The 17,450-nt window shown below is 45.0% G+C and overlaps 1 protein-coding gene across 2 annotated transcripts in view; it reads left to right on the forward strand.

Moving 5' to 3' along the window:
* LOC125726695 (dihydropyridine-sensitive L-type skeletal muscle calcium channel subunit alpha-1-like) overlaps positions 1 to 16,638 on the forward strand; it is a 30,506-nt gene extending 13,868 nt beyond the window's left edge. The window contains exons 17-45 of one of the 2 annotated variants that reach the window (XM_049003080.1): positions 172 to 304; positions 592 to 721; positions 1,265 to 1,324; positions 1,588 to 1,694; positions 1,937 to 2,024; positions 3,341 to 3,448; positions 3,718 to 3,770; positions 3,893 to 4,039; positions 4,482 to 4,683; positions 5,356 to 5,514; positions 5,859 to 5,969; positions 6,245 to 6,328; positions 6,610 to 6,657; positions 8,186 to 8,212; positions 8,515 to 8,640; positions 8,968 to 9,033; positions 9,114 to 9,205; positions 9,575 to 9,734; positions 9,850 to 9,977; positions 10,136 to 10,232; positions 10,854 to 10,956; positions 11,277 to 11,378; positions 12,250 to 12,377; positions 12,526 to 12,651; positions 13,390 to 13,604; positions 14,775 to 14,866; positions 15,157 to 15,224; positions 15,358 to 15,432; positions 15,660 to 16,638. In XM_049003080.1, coding sequence (XP_048859037.1) covers positions 172 to 304; positions 592 to 721; positions 1,265 to 1,324; positions 1,588 to 1,694; positions 1,937 to 2,024; positions 3,341 to 3,448; positions 3,718 to 3,770; positions 3,893 to 4,039; positions 4,482 to 4,683; positions 5,356 to 5,514; positions 5,859 to 5,969; positions 6,245 to 6,328; positions 6,610 to 6,657; positions 8,186 to 8,212; positions 8,515 to 8,640; positions 8,968 to 9,033; positions 9,114 to 9,205; positions 9,575 to 9,734; positions 9,850 to 9,977; positions 10,136 to 10,232; positions 10,854 to 10,956; positions 11,277 to 11,378; positions 12,250 to 12,377; positions 12,526 to 12,651; positions 13,390 to 13,604; positions 14,775 to 14,866; positions 15,157 to 15,224; positions 15,358 to 15,432; positions 15,660 to 15,818 — 3,194 coding nt within the window. In that variant the 3' untranslated portion in view covers positions 15,819 to 16,638. The remainder of the gene's footprint in view (positions 1 to 171; positions 305 to 591; positions 722 to 1,264; positions 1,325 to 1,587; positions 1,695 to 1,936; positions 2,025 to 3,340; positions 3,449 to 3,717; positions 3,771 to 3,892; positions 4,040 to 4,481; positions 4,684 to 5,355; positions 5,515 to 5,858; positions 5,970 to 6,244; positions 6,329 to 6,609; positions 6,658 to 8,185; positions 8,213 to 8,514; positions 8,641 to 8,967; positions 9,034 to 9,113; positions 9,206 to 9,574; positions 9,735 to 9,849; positions 9,978 to 10,135; positions 10,233 to 10,853; positions 10,957 to 11,276; positions 11,379 to 12,249; positions 12,378 to 12,525; positions 12,652 to 13,389; positions 13,605 to 14,774; positions 14,867 to 15,156; positions 15,225 to 15,357; positions 15,433 to 15,659) is intronic. The other variant, XM_049003081.1, reaches the window with a different exon arrangement.
* The last annotated feature ends 812 nt before the right edge of the window (positions 16,639 to 17,450 follow it).

Raw genomic sequence — 17,450 nt, forward strand, 5'->3', positions numbered from 1 at the left:
GCACATCTACCCCGTGGTCTTTCGGCTTATCAGTGGTTTTAGATCTGCCTAGTACATATTACATGCATTTTCTTACGGTGATTTAAAAGCTGAGAAAGGATGTCACTCATGAGGGTTGCAGGAGGTTTTCTCCCTTTGCATCTCACCACCCCTGCCTTCCTGGTTGCCTAGGTGACGACGAGGAGGAGGAGCCAGAGATCCCCCAAAGCCCCCGCCCACGGCCCATGGCTGACCTGCAGCTGAAGGAGAAGGCGGTGCCTCTTCCCGAGGCCAGCTCCTTCTTCATCTTCGGGCCCCAGAACAAGTAAGCCGTAATTCATGGTCTCCAACCAGAAAACGCAGGACCTGTCTAGAGTGGTTGGAGCAAGTGAGCTTCTAGAACATTTTGGGTCTGTGGCTTGTCAGAATGAAATAATATGCACAAGACAGATAAACCTCAAGGACTGAAAGAAATGGAGGTTTCCTCAAAGGAGGAAGGAGGGAGACAAGGCAGAATCTGCCGCTTCCTGTTGTCTGTTTGTATGTCTTCACTATGCGCACTGGCAGGGACTTTCCAGCATCAGCTGCAATGACTCTTCTGTTTCGGCTTAGGTTACGCAAGATATGCCACCGGATCATTAACGCCACCCCCTTCACCAACTTCATCCTGCTATTCATCCTCCTCAGCAGCATCTCTCTGGCAGCCGAGGACCCCATCGATCCCAAATCCTTCCGGAACGAGGTCTCAATTGCTGTCAATTTATACTGTCCCATAAAGATGATATCCCAACAAAAGCATGGAAGTTCAGGCACATAATACATTATATCCAAAGTAACAGGGACCAGACAAGGAATGTGGCTATTTTTATTTCAGATTTTATTCCAGATTAATTTTCAGCAGGCACAGGGGAACAATGGATAGCTCATATCTCCAGGGTTGGGAGTTTGAAACCTGTCTCTGCTCTGTGTGTGATCTGTGTTTTAGTTTATCTTCTATGGTTAAAGTACATTTAAAGATTTCACAGAACGCAGGAAACACATGTTTAGTTGTGGTGTTCTGGGGCAAACCAGTAGTATGTTTACATGTAATTACAGGTACGTAATTGCAAGAAATTGCTAATTTAACTAATTAAGACTGAGCAGTGAAACCAATGAAACAGACAGATGGACCTCCGATTTGAAAGCCCTGATACAGAGTTTGTCCTTAGAGCAACGTGTTAAACTTGTATGGACAGCAGTGTGTCATTGTCGGAGTTCTCTAACAGGCCTCTTCATCTCTGAGCAGATCTTGGCATATGCAGACATCGCGTTCACGTCTGTATTCACCGTGGAAATTGCACTAAAGGTACAATCATCAGCACATTGCCAGTCATATTGTATTATTAAATTATTAGGCTTTTCAACAGAACGTTTCATCAAAATTAACTTGCACCAGCGTAAAATCTTTACACTGTTATCCATTTCTGGAAGTAAATATATTAAGCAGCTTGACCAATATGTTGTTAACCACACTGTTCTTAAACCTCACTGGCTACCATGTTATTGTGAGTGGAGCTGACAACATGTGGCCGAAAGCGTTTCTCTGTCACATGAGTGCTGTCATCGCAGATGATCACGTACGGCGCCATCCTGCACAAGGGCTCCTTCTGCCGCAACTCATTCAACATCCTGGACTTGATTGTGGTGGTCGTGTCTCTGCTGTCTATGGGGATGGAGTGAGTTAACTTTCATACATTTAGTTCAGTTTGCCTTTTATTGCCCAAATGGTCAATGGTCATATAACCATTTCGTTGTGACCTTGTAACTGTGCCCACCCATCTCCTGGCCTGTGCAGCCATACAGTCCAACAACCGAGAGAGAGTACGACTACGTGCTGATGTGGCCATGACCAGCTGCCCATGGTTACAGCGTCATGTCACCACTCCAACCTTATTACTAACTGCTCTGTCCACCGCAGGTCCAGCGCCATCTCGGTGGTGAAGATCCTTAGGGTTCTGAGAGTGCTCCGGCCCCTGCGGGCCATCAACCGAGCCAAAGGGCTCAAGGTGGGCTCAGCACACACCCCCAGTAACACTGCAGCAAACTCGCAAGCTGTCTTCATGCAAATAATACCCCTGTCTATAGTGGTGCTTCCCAGTCTGGTCCTCAGGGACCCACAGACAGTCAGAAACATGCACTGACTGGCAGGGAGCTGGGAGGGTGCGTAAACATGGACTGTCTGGCAGGGAGCGCAAACGTGGATTGTCTGGCAGGGAGCTGGGAGGGTGTGTAAACGTGGACTGTCTGGCAGGGAGCGCAAACGTGGATTGTCTGGCAGGGAGCTGGGAGGGTGCGCAAACGTGGACTGTCTGGCAGGGAGCGCAAACATAGTCTGTCTGGCAGGGAGCTGGGAGGGTGCGCACACATGGACTGTCTGGCAGGGAGCGCAAACGTAGTCTGTCTGGCAGGGAACTGGGAGGATGCGCAAACGTGGACTGTCTGGCAGGGAGCTGGGAGGATGCGCAAACGTGGACTGTCTGGCAGGGAGCTGGGAGGGTGTGTAAACGTGGACTGTTTGGCAGGGAGCGCAAATGTTGACTGTCTGGCAGGGAGCTGGGAGGGTGCGCAAACGTGGACTGTCTGGCAGGGAGCTGGGAGGGTGTGTAAACGTGGACTGTTTGGCAGGGAGCGCAAATGTTGAGCAATCAGTTATTTTCCATACACAGCTCAAGCAGAGAGGAAAAATGTGTGGTATACTACTGCCTTATTCCTTTTCATTAACAGTATCACACACACGACAGTCTCATTGCACACAAAGCATAATTTCCACATATATATTTATATTTGCCAGAGAAAATTCCTTTTCAGACTCTAGTTTGGAAAATAAAGCTCTTTATTCAACTACTTTTCTGTTCTTAATGTATTTAAATCAGATTCACAGACTGAATCTGGAAAGTTTGAAAACTCCTCCCTGCCTTTAAAACCAGGTGAATTAGCATAATTCTGCAGGTTGGTTATTGGCATAAACAAATAAAGACTGAAGAAAATCGCTACTTGATCTTGTTGAACAAATAGTCCCAATGAGCTGCATATTTTAGGAATTATATCAATATCACATATCCTTGCATTTATAGATTTATAATATTAATTCCCAACAGGTATAGATTTATAGGTTTATAATATTAATTCCCAACAGGTATAGATTTATAGATTTATAATATTAATTTCTAACAGTTCACGGTATAGACAACACTTATGGGCTCTGCTGCAGTCCTGCCCGTCCACGAACCTTTGGTCCAGTAACTAAATATTCCAAAAGTATTTCAGTATGTAGTATCTTATTAATGTGTTTTTTTGTGTCTTTTTGTTTCTGGTTGAGTAGCATGTGGTGCAGTGTATGTTTGTGGCCATCAAGACCATAGGCAATATCGTCCTGGTTACCATGATGTTGAACTTCATGTTCTCCTGCATTGGCGTCCAGCTCTTCAGGGTGAGTTGCTGGGTATTCAGACTTTCACAGCTTTTAATTTAAAGCCACTGAGCAGAAAGTGAGCTTTCAGAATGAGGCTTATAAGGGAAACAAATCTGTAGTCCTTACATTTTAGCAGTTTTGGTTACAGGCTTCCTTAATGGACTAGCACTGGAACAGTAAGATTCAAGGCTTGCTTATAATTACAGCCCAATGCTGACCTCACATCAGTCTTGTGGTATTCATTCGCAGATAGTTAAACCATGTCCTGCCTTTTTCTGTTCATAAAGGGCAAGTTTTATCGGTGCACTGACCCGTCCAAAACAACGGAGGAAGAATGCCAGTAAGGAAAAAACACTTTTTCCTTCAGTTCCTCGCAGTGAAAACGTAGATCACATTCTGCACTGTAAAATACTTGTGGACAGTAGCTTCTCACACATATGCACTGGTGTCTTTGCTGCCCAGGGGGACCTTCATTAGGCACTTAGAGAATTCACTGCAGGAGATGGATCTGCAGAAGCGCAATTGGGTCAACAGCGACTTCAACTTCGACAGTGTGCCCAGTGGCATGCTGGCCCTCTTCACTGCCTCTACATTCGAGGGTTGGCCCAAGTGAGTGATGCTGGTTGGGCCCCAACTACCCCCCCCCCCCAAAAGGGCTGTAGGTCTTTATGTGAAATAAGGGTCCAGAATGGTCTGCATGCTCAGAAGTTCTCTGGGTAAACTAACGACATTGTGTGCCTTTTGCTGACAGCAATATTTCACATTTGGCTTCTTCTGTACCGTCCATGAAGGATTTCATCTCTTAAACCCAGTTTTTTTGGTTGTGTTGATCCAAATCCTCCCAGATGAATGAATATAAAAGCTTCCATTAATCAGTCTGAATTGTGTTTTTATGGATCTGTTAGCTTAAACATTTGTCCGGTTTGATTCATAGAACAAGTATCCATTAGCTGCTCAGTTCATTGTGGCACATTGTGTCTAAATGTGAAGCAGGGGCTTAGGCCCGACCTCTGCGACCTCTGTGACCTTTGGTTGACCATGTGACTCACAGGCTGCTGTATACGGCCATCGACTCCGACACAATAGACAGAGGCCCCATATTCAACAACCGCATCGATGTCTCCATCTTCTTCATCGTCTACATCATTATCATTGCCTTCTTCATGATGAACATCTTCGTCGGCTTCATCATTGTGACGTTCCAAGAGCAGGGCGAGGAAGAATACAAGAACTGTGAACTGAACAAGAACCAGGTACACATTGTCCTCGGTATGGGGGCCCCCCTCCCTTTCTGGGGTCTGGGTTAGTCCCCAGCTGGCTGCATGCTAACGTGACTGCTATTACGATAATTCTCATGCTATAAGCCGAGAAAATACACTTAAATACATACCAAAAATGGTTCTAGGGTTAGGGTGACACCACTTCCATTTTGTGTGACAGTAAAAGCATGTAGTTAGAACTCATCTTACTTTTCAATAACACTGATATTACAATAAACACATTATCCATTATGTTGCTACAATGTTTGAATATGAAACAGTATTGAAAGTCGCTCAGCTTTGCTCACTTCTGGTGTTAGAAGGCTGTGGTCTGAAAGGTTTTGTTTTCTTTGAACGAAAATTATTTTCTGTGTCCTTAAGAAGAGACTCTGCTTGCACGTGTACCTCTCTGTGTCCTTAAGAAGAGACTCTGCTTGCACGTGTACCTCTCTGTGTCCTGAAGAAGAGACTCTGCTTGCACGTGTACCTCTCTGTGTCCTGAAGAAGAGACTCTGCTTGCACGTGTACCTCTCTGTGTCCTTAAGAAGAGACTCTGCTTGCACGTGTACCTCTCTGTGTCCTGAAGAAGAGACTCTGCTTGCACGTGTACCTCTCTGTGTCCTTAAGAGACTCTGCTTGCATGTGTACCTCTCTGTGTTCTGGCAGCGTAAGTGTGTGCAGTACGCTCTGAAAGCCGGGCCGCTGCGCTGCTACATCCCCAAGAATCCCTGTCAGTACCGCGTCTGGTACATGGTCACATCCTGCTACTTCGAGTACCTGATGTTCCTGCTCATCATGCTGAACACGCTCTGCCTGGGCATGCAGGTAAGGCACAGAGATGCGTGTTTATGGACAGCTGGCCTGACCGACATGTGCAATGTACAGACGTCTGTCTGTGTAACTGCGTAAATGAGCTAATACCAATGTAAGGCTGAATCTGAATCGAGGGCTCGTTCTCCAAGGCCTTCTGTTTGGTAGCTCAGTTTAGACTGAAATTGAATCTGGATCAACAAAGAAGTTGCTTTAGGACATGTGTTTGATGTTGATGGCTTTAGGACGTGTGTTTGATGTTGATGGCTTTAGGACGTGTGTTTGATGCTGATGGCTTTAGGCTGGAAGCCCCAAATCTCAGCGCTGTGTGTGTTATGTGTCTCTTTCCGAAATCTTAGCACTGCAACCAGTCAGACTACATCACGAAAGTGTCAAACACACTGAATTTGCTCTTCACCATCCTCTTCACTGTTGAGATGATTGTCAAGCTCATGGCCTTCAAAGCCAAGGTCAGTACTGCTGCAGGACACTTGGAGGTTTAGAGGGGGCTTTCAGCCGAGGCTCCACGACTCACTTGAAGCAGTTGTGGGGATCCACAGAAATGCATTGTATCATATACTTAAATGTTAAATATCACGCCCCCCCCCCCGTCCAAGGGCTAGGGGCTCTATAGCTCCATACTTTCATCTGGGGGTTGCTGGTGAAAGAAAACCAAAGCTGTACCACACCAAACAGATCTCTTACTCCTCAACTGTGGTAACTTTCACACCCCCTCTATCACCAGGGCTACTTTGGAGACCCCTGGAATGTGTTTGACTTTCTACTTGTCGTTGGGAGTGTTGTGGATGTCATCCTCAGCGAGATCGACGTGAGCACTTTGGCCAAGCAGCCTTACACTCACAGAATCACGGCCCCCAGACCTGCTATTTCTCTTTCCATCTTCTCAGTATCTATCTTCTCTGTCTTTATTATCCTCTCCGCTTTTCCACCTTCTCCTATCCTACAGTATATTATCTCGCTTTCCATTATATTATCTCACTTTCCATTGTAATACGTCTACTCACCCCTCACTATCCCTCCTGATATGCTACCCCACTCTGTCCTGATTGGTTCTCATGCTGTGCCTATTTACTCCGCTCTTCCTTCCAGAATGCCCTTGCTGCCAGTGGAGGACTGTACTGCCTGCAGGGCTGCACTGTAACTATATGCTCTCACACTGCATGGGCCATGTGTGAGGCCATCGTCATTTGGATTGTGTGCTTTGGTTGGTTTTGCTTCTTGACCACCTGTTTTTGGGCCATGCATTAGGATTAACTTTTAAACTTGACTGTTCGCCTGGATGACATGTAACATGTTAGATGACAACACCTCTGAATACGTGATCTATTCACTATTAATGCATTGTATCATATATATGTATCATATATGTATCATATCTATTAACTTATGTGTCAAAATCTAATTCTTGCCTCATTGTGCATGCAGATCCTCAGTCTTACATTATATATAAAAGAAAACTTTCAAAAAATATGTTTAACAACTTTGCACATGTACCTGTCTGGACCTTGCTTTGTGCATTGGTGTACAGTCATGTAGGAAAAGGAAGGGGCCATCCCCAAACTGTTCCCACAAAGTTGGGAGCATGAAATTGTACAAAATGGCTTCGAATGCTGCAGCATTAGGAGTTCCTTTCACTGGCACTAAGGGTCCAAACCCAATCCCTGAAAACCAACCCCACACCATAAACCCCCCTTCACCAAACTTTACACTTGGAGCAATGCAGTCAGGCAAATACCATTCTCCTATCACGGTACCACGCTTAGATTCACTGAGCTCCTGAGAGTGACCCATTCTTTTGCAAATGTTTGTAGAAGCAGTCTGTGTGCCTAGGTGCTTGATTTTATACACCTGTGGCTATGGAAGTGATTGGAACACCTGAATTCAATGATTTGGAAAAAAATTTTTTTTTGCTACATCTAGGAAAAATGTGTTAATTAAGGAAGAAAGTTGAAGCTATATTTGTGTGCACACAATTCAGTGTACTTTGAGTTTGGTAGTTCTGAGCTCTTGACCAGCTAAGGAGTTAATGTTCTTCATCAATGTTAATAGTTTAATGTGTTTTTTTCCTGCTACTGGCTAGCCATGTCTTGTTTCAATTAATTAAATTAATTAAATTATAAGCTTATTTAGTCCTACCATTAACATTTTAAAATGCACATTTTTAATACAGATCATTAAAGAATTATGCAAATAAAACCTACATAATCAAACTTGAATGTAAAATTGAGGCAGGAATGAGATTGGACCCTCTCTATTGGCTGATTGGTGTCATCACATTAAGTAAAGGTTGAGCTCGTGGTGGAATTGAGGCTTTGAAATTTGCAATGGTCTGATTATGAGTGAATAGAATCTTTGTGTATATTTTGCTCAGTGCAGTAGAGGGCATAGTGTTGTGCAGTAATTTGTACTAACCCAGAATGCTGAAAGGAAAGTTTTTTTTGGAAGATGAACCATGACAGCAGACCAGATTTTTTCTTGATGGAAAAATTTCACATTAGAGATTGCATGTCTGCCATCTGCTATGTTACAAGTATAAACCATGTGAAACTCGAATTGGACATAAAATTTTAATTACAAGAGAAATACATTTTCCTATTAATAGATTTAATAATGAGAGATTAACAATTATCTTTGCTTTTAACGATTTATGTTTTTATTTCTTTAGGATAAAAACCCAATGCAAGCTATAGCGGTATGTTTTTATTATTATTTTTAATTTCAAGATGTGTTTGCATCAGATAGCTAAAATTGTCACAGCAAGAGATAAGAATACCTATAAGAATAAGAATAAATTTTTAGCATGTACATGTTATAAATGCATAACCGATGGTCTCATATATAGGTTGTTTCCCTTTATTTTATACCTGGAAATATACGCAACACAGAATGACACGTGTGACAATGTTACTGCGGATTCCTTTGTGAAAAGTGTCTGGTTGGATTGATTTTTTGAAGCCCTGACTTCTGATTGGAGGGTCTTGTTCCCCCACAAAGGACGCCGAGAACATGAGTGTGTCTATCACCTTCTTCCGACTCTTCCGTGTCATGCGTCTGGTGAAGTTACTGAATCGCTCAGAAGGCATCCGCAACCTGCTATGGACTTTTATCAAATCCTTCCAGGTCAGAGGTCATGGTTCGACTGTAGGCTTGCATGGTTATTGTCCTGATAGCACAATTATTGGGAAAATACAAGTTATTTTGAAGTCATTGGGGCAGTACACTGCTGTGAGTTGGCCCCCATCTTGGGTTGTTCCCTGCCCTGAGTCCATAGCTTCCTGGGATAGGCTTGAGACCCCTACCATCTTGCACTGGACAAGCGGGTATGGAAAATGGATGGATGGATGGATGGATGGATGGGGCAGTAGGATTCTTTGGCTGCCTATCAGCAGGCATGGCGGGGCTGTAAGGTCCTGCGAGTCCCTCTTCTGATGGTTGTTTGTTCTGCAGGCTATTCCCTACGTGGCTCTCCTCATCGTCATGCTCTTCTTCATCTATGCTGTCGTTGGAATGCAGGTTCGCCCTTCGGCTTCCCATCCCAGACTCCGTCTCCTGAACCTGCCACAGGACCTTACCTTTGCTCCTCTTTTTTCCAGTTCTTTGGGAAGATAGCTTTGCTGGATGGGACAGAGATTTATCGAAATAGTAACTTCCAGACATTCCCTCAGGCGATTCTGTTACTCTTCCGGTAAGCAGTGTCCATATGGAATCTAACTTTGTTAGAAAATTAATCTTTTAAAGGGTGTTCAGTGGGGTTCTAACTGCTATTTGAAAATTTGACCATGGTACTGTCTGTAGCACAGACTACAGGTAGCATAGCAGTGATCTCTTTCACAGGCAAATTTGAGTGAAATGCTATGTACAGTGTATTATAGCAGGCCAAGGGCCTGTAGGACTCCCCACTATCTGAATAAAATTAGCATTGTGAGGTTTGCATGTGATTAAAAGAGAGTAGTAAATATTTCTGTGGAGGAGCCCATTCGAATCCCGTGGTATGTGCCATGATATTTTTACAAGAGGTCAGAGGGCATAGTTAGGCTGTCAATCTGCCATACAGGGTCACCACTGGAGAGAGGTGGCAGGAGGTCATGATGGCCTGCATGTCCGGGAAGTTCTGCGATCCCAAGTCTGAGCCTCTCCCCGGGGAGGAGTACAACTGCGGCACCAACTTTGCTGTCTTCTACTTCCTGACCTTCTACATGCTCTGCTCCTTCCTGGTTAGTCTGCTGGTTGTATTTATAGCTAACGGAGCTTCTGTACTCAGGCTAATGTGGGATTGTTTGGTCGATTTGTTGATGTCTTTCTCATAATCATCTCTCTCTGTTACTCCAGATCATCAACCTTTTTGTGGCAGTCATCATGGACAACTTTGACTACTTGACTCGTGATTGGTCAATACTTGGTCCCCATCACCTGGACGAGTTTAAGAAAATCTGGGCAGAGTATGATCCTGAAGCCACGTGAGTTTGTGATCCTCAGGATTAAATGTAAAAAAAACAACCTTTCCCCTCTTTCTTGCTCACTTGTCATGCAGCAATGCCAAGTAGCAAATGCAATGGCAATTAAACCTTCCTCTGCCTGTATAAGTTAGGCTGTCATTTGTCTTCTTGGCCTGCAGGGGACGAATTAAGCACCTGGATGTGGTGACTTTGCTGCGGAGGATCCAACCACCATTGGGCTTTGGAAAGTTCTGCCCCCACCGCTCAGCATGCAAGGTGAGTCGGGGGCAAGTAAAGGACTCTCAGGATATGCCCAGAATGTGCAGGGGGCTTTGTAGTGACATCATTAAGTAAAGCACTCTCAGGATATGTCCAGAATGTGCAGGGGGCTTTGCAGTGACATCATTAAGTAAAGCACTCTCAGGATATGTCCAGAATGTGCAGGGGGCTTTGCAGTGACATCATTAAGTAAAGGACTCTCAGGATATGTCCAGAATGTGCAGGGGGCTTTGCAGTGACATCATTAAGTAAAGGACTCTCAGGATATGTCCAGAATGTGCAGGGGGCTTTGCAGTGACATCATTAAGTAAAGGACTCTCAGGATATGTCCAGAATGTGCAGGGGGCTTTGCAGTGACATCATTAAGTAAAGGACTCTCAGGATATGTCCAGAATGTGCAGGGGGCTTTGCAGTGACATCATTAAGTAAAGGACTCTCAGGATATGTCCAGAATGTGCAGGGGGCTTTGCAGTGACATCATTAACAATGATCTGCCTTTACTAATAAAACTCAAAAAGAAATCAACAACTGTAATAGCGTCCAGCACTAATAACTGGGGTAACTGAATAGCATGAATTAGAATTGCTTAGAAACATGACGGCATGATCTCCCCATTAGCGCCTGATATCCATGAACATGCCGATGAACAGTGACGGCACCGTCACCTTCAACGCCACCCTGTTTGCTCTGGTCCGAACTGCTCTGAAGATCAAAACGGAAGGTAAACTGGCCACATGTTGCGGGCGACATTGGTGTAATGGGCAGGACAACTTGGAATAAAATCAGACCATTAACACACATTCAATTTGCCTCCAAACAGTGTTCCTGATAGAACATAAGAGGACCATCACATGTACTACATTTATTAGTATTCTTGGAATGTGGTTCTGTTTGATAATTGTGAATTTGCATTGCATTGCAATTTCCTGGTGAACCTCATGCTGACAGCAGGATCCATCCATAGCCGTGGCATGAAGACCTGGGAGTGCAGAAAACTGCAGGTTTATGCTTCTCTCTGAGATCCTCTGTTATTGGGGACAGGTAACTTCGAGAAGGCGAATGAGGAGCTGAGAGCTATCATTAAGAATATCTGGAAACGCACCAGCATGAAGCTACTGGACCAGGTCATCCCCCCCATTGGAGGTAAGGCCCACTCCCCCCCCCCCCCCGTTAGTGTCAACAGAAAAAGTAATCATCAAAAGCAGGGAGAATAAATATAACTATTACAGACAAAGCGTCAGTTTATCACCATGCTTCATGTCATATATCATGTCTTCTGTTGGTACAAAGTATCGGTGACACTTTACATTAACTGACCTTTCATAGAGCTGTTATAATACATTCGTAGAACATTCATAAGCAGCACGTACAGCATTAATGTATAATGTTTATTATTAAAGTATACTAAAGCTGTTCAGGTATGTTAGACTGTTAAGGTGTACTTACATGCTGCTTATGAATGTGCTATGAATGCATACTGAATGCATTATGAAGGTGCAATTACTGTAAAGTGTTACCAAATGACCTAATGCCAGAATGTACGAGTTGGTACATGCCTTCCCCACATTACACACAAGCTCATTACGACCGCTGACCAATCAGAGGTGACAAAGTGTGTTATTCCTACCTAAGCTGCTGCTTAGCTGCTTGTCATTCTCGCCATACTTGTCGATCAGAAGCCCTCAGGGTTAGCATGTCCAGGGCTGCTTCGATCCAGCTGGTGTGGGGCCTCTGAGTAGGACACCTCCTGGACGCCTCCCTGTCCCAATGGGAGGAGACCCAGGACACTCTGGAGAGATTATATCTCTGGGCTGGCCTGAGAACACCTTGGTATTCCCCCTGGGGGAGCTGGAGGAGGTGGCTGGGGAAGGGAGGTCTGGGCATCCCAGCTTAGACTGCTGCCCTCATGACCTGACCCTGGATAAACATCAGATGGATGGATGGATGGATGGATCTGATGCTTTTCTGAATCTGAGAATCTGGTGTCTCATCCTCCTGTCTGTGACCCTATCAGAGGACGAGGTGACTGTGGGAAAGTTTTACGCCACCTTCCTGATCCAGGAGCACTTCCGCAAGTTCATGAAGAGGCAGGAAGAGTATTATGGATACCGGCCCACCAAAAAGCGGGCCTCTGAGATACAGGTGGAGATTGCCGAACAACACCCACTCCCTTCATAAGCCTCTTCGCTCTCTGCACTGCCATCTTCCCTTACCCCCATTTCCACTCTGTCTATGTCTGAGATGTTGATTTTACTTCCCTGATCTCCTTCTTCTCTGCACCATTGTCCAGGCGGGCCTGCGCAGTATTGAAGAGGAAGCAGCCCCGGAGCTGCACAGAGCCATATCAGGGGATCTGGTGGTGGAGGAGGAGCTGGAGCCGGGCGCAGAAGATGGCGGCGAGGAGGGGATCTACCGGGTGGGTGGGAAATACAGAGAAAGGAAGGTGGCTGCATGTTGAACATGTAGACAGACCAGGGTAACTACAGAACCTGTCAAAGGTCTGGACACACCTACTGAAAACCACTGTTTTTCACTAAGATAGGACCCTAAGCATACAGGGAGTTTATGTAAATATTGTATCATCTTGTAAACAAGGAAAGAGATGGAGCCCCAACAATCCCCCACCCTAAACCCCATAGAGGTGATTTGGGATGAGCTGGATTGAAGAACAAGGAAGTCACCTTGTGCCCAGAACCTGTGGTGACTCCTTCAGGACTATTGGAGAAGCATTCCAGGTGCCTACATCTGGAAGCTGGCTGAAGAATGCCAGGAGTCTGCAATACTGTCATCAAAGCAAACGGGGGCTGTTTTGAAGAGGATAAAATCTGAGAAACATCTGAGCTGTTGAACACTTCTCTTGGTCATTGCAATATTTGATATGCATTACTTCATTGCCTACAGGCTTTTTAATATAAGGTGAATAACAACTAAAATAGAGACTAATGCAGTAAAAGCTGGGGTGTCCAGCCTTTAAACTGCTCCTGTACACACTGCAAACTGCTGATGTACACACTGCAAACTGCTCCTGTACACACTCGGAGGGACAGAGAGGACAGAGAGCGGAAACATTAACATGCTTCACTGTTGACAGATTTACGTAGCAACTTGACAACGTCATGATTTCCTCTTCTGCTGTCTTCCCTGCTCCCCACAGAGGACAGGTGGCCTGTTTGGGAACCACGTGGACGTCTTCGCTGCAGAGCAAAGCAGTCCCCTTTCTCCCCAGGTGACCAGTCAGCGTCCTCTGCAGTTTTCTGAGATTCACACGGAGGATGCAGAGTCTCCCCCAGACTCAGTGTTCCTGCCCAACACAGAGTTCTTTCCCATGGTGCAAATAAAAACCAACACCAACAACAACGCCAGCACCAGGTATGAACAAAAGACGTCTCCGATAAGCACTTAATCCAAATTACATGCGGTGTGTAAGAGGGACTCAGTTTAGAATTTGGTGATCAGTGGTCATTGCTGACACACCACAGCACACAGTGCACAACAAGGAAATGTGTCCTCTGCATTTAACCCATATGTGACATAGCTGGGGGCAGCTAATTCAGCGCCCGGGGAGCAGTGCTTGGGGGCGGCACCTTGCTCAGGGTAGCTCAGCGGTGCCTTGCTGGTCGGGGATTCCAACCAGCAATCTTTCAATTACAGGTGCGCTTCCCTAACCATTAAGACACTACTGCCCTCAACTGGGATATTTACAGCTTCTAACAGACACGGGTCTGGAAATGGGAAATGACACACGGGACTTAATCATGGCAGCAAAAACAGCTGCATGGTCTTTCTCAGAGGTTGAAACATGGAGAAATGGTATTACAGGGTGGAACCACGTGTGGACAGTCATCAATGGGTTAATCATAAAGTCATCCATGGAAGTGGGCTAACCAATCATTAAATGTGACTGGTGGCCTAGGGAGCGATTGGAGGTTAAGGGCTTTCCTCAAGGGTCTGTCAGTGACATCACCCTGCCAACCCTGGGACTGGAACTTCCAGCCCGCTGATTACAGATAGAGCATCTGACCCGCTGGCCCACACACCACCACATCAATGGATGATAGCATACACCAGTGCTCCGTACCAACATACACCAGTGCTCCGTACCAACATACACCAGTGCTATTTGAATGCTCCGTACCAACATAGACCAGTGCTATCCGAATGTTCCGTACCAACATACACCAGTGCTATCTGAGTGCTCCATACAGTACCAGCATACACCAGTACTTTGAGTGCTCCATGCCAGCATATACCAGTACTCTCAGTGGTCCGTGCCACCATCGTTAGCTGAAATCAGCTTGGCAGCTCCACTGCCTTACAGAGGAACATTCATTGGTACACAAATCTAATTATGAGATGAATTATCTTTCCTGCTATTTACCACTATCTGCTCACGCTGATGTGTCTCTGCATTCCACCAGAGGGCATTCGTATGAGTGCACACTATGGCCAATAAAAGTTCCTAACATTTACAATGTTTATTTAGAATCATAACAATGTTTGGTTACAAGAACCACAATGTGGAAGTGTTGACTGTTATAGGTTTGCATACGAGCAAGAAGGCGGTTCCCAGCGTGAACCCATCGCAACCACCAGTCACCAGTCTGGTGGGCATACAGAATCAAGCTCAAAAGGTCAGTGATCAGGCAACCAACAAAAGAAACACCATTGCCCTGTTTTGTGGACATGCTTTGTTGATCCTACATCTATCTTCCAACCACTTCTGCAGTGCAAGGTCATGGGGGGGGGGGGGGGCTGGATTCTGCATCCTACCTCTGTTGTATCTGTGCATGTTTTCTGATGTGGGAAACCCTCCTACAGTACAAAGATATTCAGTAGCCTAATGACAAAATGATGACTAGAACACTATTGGGTAGCTCTGGGTAGCTTTCGGCCAATCAGCCATCTATCTACACCCCCGCAGGGATTTCTAAGGCCGACCCCAGCAACATTCGCGACAGACTGGTCACAATCAACACCAGCATCACTCAGGTGAGACCCGAAAAAATGCCGTAAGCCTCAAAAAATGCCATTTATTTGTTGTAAGCCTCACACCTCTGAACGTATCCTAAAATTATGCTTTTGTATTGCACTTCTGTCACTCGAGGCTTTGACCTTTTTGCAGTTTCCGTTCCAGCCTGCTCTGACTGGTAGGGAAGGTCATAGTTTTCACAGCGCCACAGACCAGCTCATTCAGCAGGTGAGTGCTGAGTGCAGGACACTGTCGACGCACCGTGATCGGACCGCCACCAGGGCAGCCCGGCTTAGTCGATGTACCTCATTGTGATTTCTTTCACTAGAGCAAATCACCCTATGTTGATTTATATTGCTTGTAGTTGGACTGTCGACAGAAAGCAGAATCCTTGATGGACTCCAGTTAAGGCCTTGCTTAGACGAGACCTGTCTTCTGCCTTGCTGATAAACCAGGGTCTCGGCTGTCTGGCGAATGATGCCTGCGTCGTGGAAGTGACCCGGATGGGAATGGAGGAGAGAGCCAAGGTCCTGCGTGAGAGACCCAAAGGCTCTGTGGGCGAGCGGACACCACATCTTACACGGGACCCCCCCATGAAGGAACAGCACATCTAGAGCTCTTTGCTCTGCTGCTGTTTGCACACGTCGACATCACAGGCTTAAAAAGCCTTATTTGTTAATTATGCAGAACAGCCGAGCTGTAATTAGCTGACTGTGGCTGTTTGAAAGAGAAAAGGGTAAGATTCAGCTTGACGGTAGATGGGTTTAAACAAGCAAAGAAATAAAACAAAATTGGTATTTTCAGATCAAATGAAGATGCAATTCTTTAAGCAATAAAAAGGTTAATATGAAAAAACTTCATGAATATAATTACTCATTAATGCTTGTAGAAGTAATTGTGAAGATGGAAATCCACTTCTCACAATTAATATCCTAGATTGACTGAGAGCTTGAACAAGCATTCAGTCTGTTTTGTACTCAGTGACGTGGACTAAGAACAAGATAGCACCTGGAAGGCAGCTGAGAGGTCAGTCAGAGAACTGCTGCCTCTCCTTATTTGACCGTGTTTTTGAGAACTATTTCAGATCAGGGAAACTGGCTCCACTGTGGACAGTGAGCCACCCTGTCTAGAGAAGTCAGTGCAGTCAGCATTATGGGAAGGTTACATTTGATGGGAAGTCTGGTTTTTGCACCAGAACAACACAAAAATTTGCCCTCTATGCTAACTGAAAATGTGATTTCCTTTAAGTCACCTATTTTCATTTGACTCTTATTTAATTGGAAGTTTATTTGAAATGCACTGGTCATTTTTTAAATTACCATTTATTATTTAAATGACAAAATTTGTAATTGCTGGCTGCATTACAATTGGTTTACTGTTTGGTTTACAATCTGTTTTAATGTTAGACTTTTAATTATACTACTGTTCATTGCATTAGTCTTTAAGTCATCATTAGATTTATGAAGATGGAAAAACTGAAAGTTGTATTTCTGATGTGGCATTAGGCAAACCGCACAGCGGGCCCAGCCTTTCAGTTCTTCTCGACTCAGTGACCGATTCCTGTACTGCTGCCAGTAGCGAACTTTTAAGCTGTGTTTAATGTAGAAGTGAAGCAGGCATCTCAAAGTCAGTGTTTTTATTTTTTGAAGGGCCTACAGCCGGCCCACTGTGGGATATGAGGCAGAAGGTGCAGCCTGAGTGGATGTGGCTTCGTTCCATAAGAAAGAGTCTCTATTCCTCTGCTCGGCAAACTGCATGGCCTGAAGTGCACCAAATTGTCTTAAAATGTCATTGTTCTTTGTTCACTTACAAGCTTTTGCCTAACACCTGACACCCTGCCCTCTCACCATTTTCTATCCACTACTGCAATGAATTTTCTGTGACATGGGATTTGCTTACGATACAGGATAACTGTTTTAATATTTGATATCACAGTCAATTGCAAAATAATAAATTTTTTTCTTCAAATCAAAATAATGAAGAGCCATTCAGTCGTCCGCGTGGCTTGCTGAGCCACAACACAGTGGTCTAAAGGGATCTCGCTCAGCTGGGCCAGTCCTACACGGGAACTTTTACAGTGTTCTGTTCACTATTAGTAAAACCAGCTTAAACCTGGCACAACCCTGCAATGCTTCAGTCAGCTGCCACCTTAAACATGAAATCCACACTTAATAAATACACACATCAGGAGTCAAATGAAAGACAAGAGCAAAAAGTTTCATTGTTGGAAAAAATACTGCAATAAC

Source organism: Brienomyrus brachyistius, unplaced genomic scaffold, assembly GCF_023856365.1.
Source record: "Brienomyrus brachyistius isolate T26 unplaced genomic scaffold, BBRACH_0.4 scaffold74, whole genome shotgun sequence".
Classification (NCBI taxonomy): Eukaryota; Metazoa; Chordata; class Actinopteri; order Osteoglossiformes; family Mormyridae; genus Brienomyrus; species Brienomyrus brachyistius.